This window comes from Apis dorsata, unplaced genomic scaffold (assembly GCF_000469605.1).
Source record: "Apis dorsata unplaced genomic scaffold, Apis dorsata 1.3 scaffold_196, whole genome shotgun sequence".
Lineage (NCBI taxonomy): Eukaryota > Metazoa > Arthropoda > Insecta > Hymenoptera > Apidae > Apis > Apis dorsata.
The window spans coordinates 681,763-683,763 of record NW_006263480.1 but is presented as its reverse complement, the minus strand read 5'-3'; the positions used below and the strand labels follow the sequence as shown (position 1 = coordinate 683,763).

Genomic DNA, 2,001 nt, shown 5'->3' with positions numbered 1-2,001 from the left:
CTTTTTTTTTTTTTTTTCTTCCCCCAAGCTGGAGCGAGGAAACGTGGTGCCTGGAGAGACAGAGGAAAAAAGTTCTAACGAATTTAAATTACGGCTCAAATAACCGCAAATGTGATTAATTCAATCCTCAAATCTCAGCCGAGGGATATACGATTGGGGTTACGTTGTACATTTGGAAAATGTATCGTGGTATTTTAGCCGGGGTAAATTTTGAATTTTGGACGAAAGAATTTGTAATGAAAGGTGTAGAAATTGTTTTCATTTGCGTTTCATCCAAAACTGGATTCCTTAACCTTTTCTCTTATCCATGGGTACTATTTAAACATTTTTAATTTTTTAAGTTAAAATTTAAGTAATATATACACTAAATATGTATATGAAACTCTTCAAATTTGGGAACTTGGAATTTTAAATTTAATTTTAATATTTTAATTTTAATCTTCCCTCCAGGGTGTATCTTTGTCACTTCTAAAAATTTCGATAATAACATCTAAACTGTTACACTTTGAATTTCACCAATAAATATGAAATATATTGATTCAACAAAAATTATTTACACAATTGTATAACAATTAATGAAAAATAATAAGTTTCAAGTGAATTTGCGAGAAAGAATTCCTTTTGTCAAATTCAGATTTTTAAAAGCAACACTTTATTTATTATCGGAATAACAAAAAAAGAATTTTATTCTTTCCTTTTCTACCATTTTTATTCCATCGACAATTGCATCCATTCACCATTTCCCCCCACCTCCTCGACAACCGCGTTCCCTTTTCAGTCTAGCCATCTTCCTTTGAAACGGTTACTTTTAAGCCTTGCTCTTTGTTCCGGCCAACTTTCTCGCTCGACAAACAACAACAACAACAACAACAACACACTCGTCGCTATTTAAAATCGTGAAAAGAATAATCGGTTCCGTGGGGAGGAAGTATATATCTCGCGGCAGTTTGCACGAGTTTCCACGGGCTGTCGTTCATCCCCCTCGTCGTGCTTACTCGTGCGTGCACGTGTTGGTTTATGTATCATCAAGGAGGGGCGGTGAAAACTGTCGAAAGATGCATCTTTCTGGAAGAGCTGTGTGACACGAGGCGGGCAAGGAAGAGGAGGAAAGAGAAAGTGGTTCCCTCGCTCTCTGCGGTTTTATGGGTCGTCCAGCTCCATCATGCGCCGTAAAAGTACAATAAAACCGGTGTCACACCGTGGAAAAACTACCCCGTTTCTAAAGCACTGCGTGCATCGGCCCTTAAGACAAAAGGAGCGAGAGGATCGATGGACTTGGATGAAGATACGAGCGGGCATCGAAGTAAAATTGATTCTTTTATGATAGAGAATTTTTTATCGAGCTGCGCTCTTCTCTCTTCTCACAGATCAGCGATTTTTCGAACTTTTTTTTTTTTTTGCGCCATTGTGGAAACTAATTATTCAAATGTTAAGTAATGTGTATATTTTTCGTACAGATTTTATTCAGGCGATTTATAAAATAACGATAGTAATAATATTTTTTCTAAGCATCAATTTTCTTATTTTTTTTTTTTTTAAGGAAGGTTTTATTGTATTTATAATTTATGGTAATTTGTAAATGAGAAATTTAATACTTTTGAAGTAATAGTTATTTTATGTTGTTTTCTTCTAATTTATATATAGAAAAAAACCTTAAGCACATCTGTGTAATTTTTCCATATCACTTAGATCACGAGATTTTTTTTTTGAATTTGTCATTTCTTTTATTCTATTTTATTCATTTTTATTCCGTACGAATATTCAATCATCATATTCTCTTAACTTTTATCATACCAAACAGATTCTAATTGATAAATACACTGATATGAAATATATAAATATTATTATTTACATATAACTAACCATTCGTTAGAATTTCCAATGTCAATTCGAATTAATATTTTCTCCTATCTTTCGTTGTTCCAGTGCTATCTTTAAGAAATACTCAGGAAGAGGAACCACCGGATCCTCAATTAATGAGGTTGGATAACATGTTGATCG

At 33.5% G+C, this 2,001-nt stretch overlaps 1 protein-coding gene across 1 annotated transcript in view; it reads left to right on the top strand.

The window, feature by feature from the left end:
- Positions 1–2,001, top strand: part of LOC102677155 (homeobox protein extradenticle) — a 62,777-nt gene that overhangs the window by 35,178 nt on the left and 25,598 nt on the right. Inside the window, exon 4 of the mRNA XM_006614755.2 lies at positions 1,927–1,997. Within this exon, the coding sequence (XP_006614818.1) occupies positions 1,927–1,997 (71 nt within the window). The remainder of the gene's footprint in view (positions 1–1,926; positions 1,998–2,001) is intronic.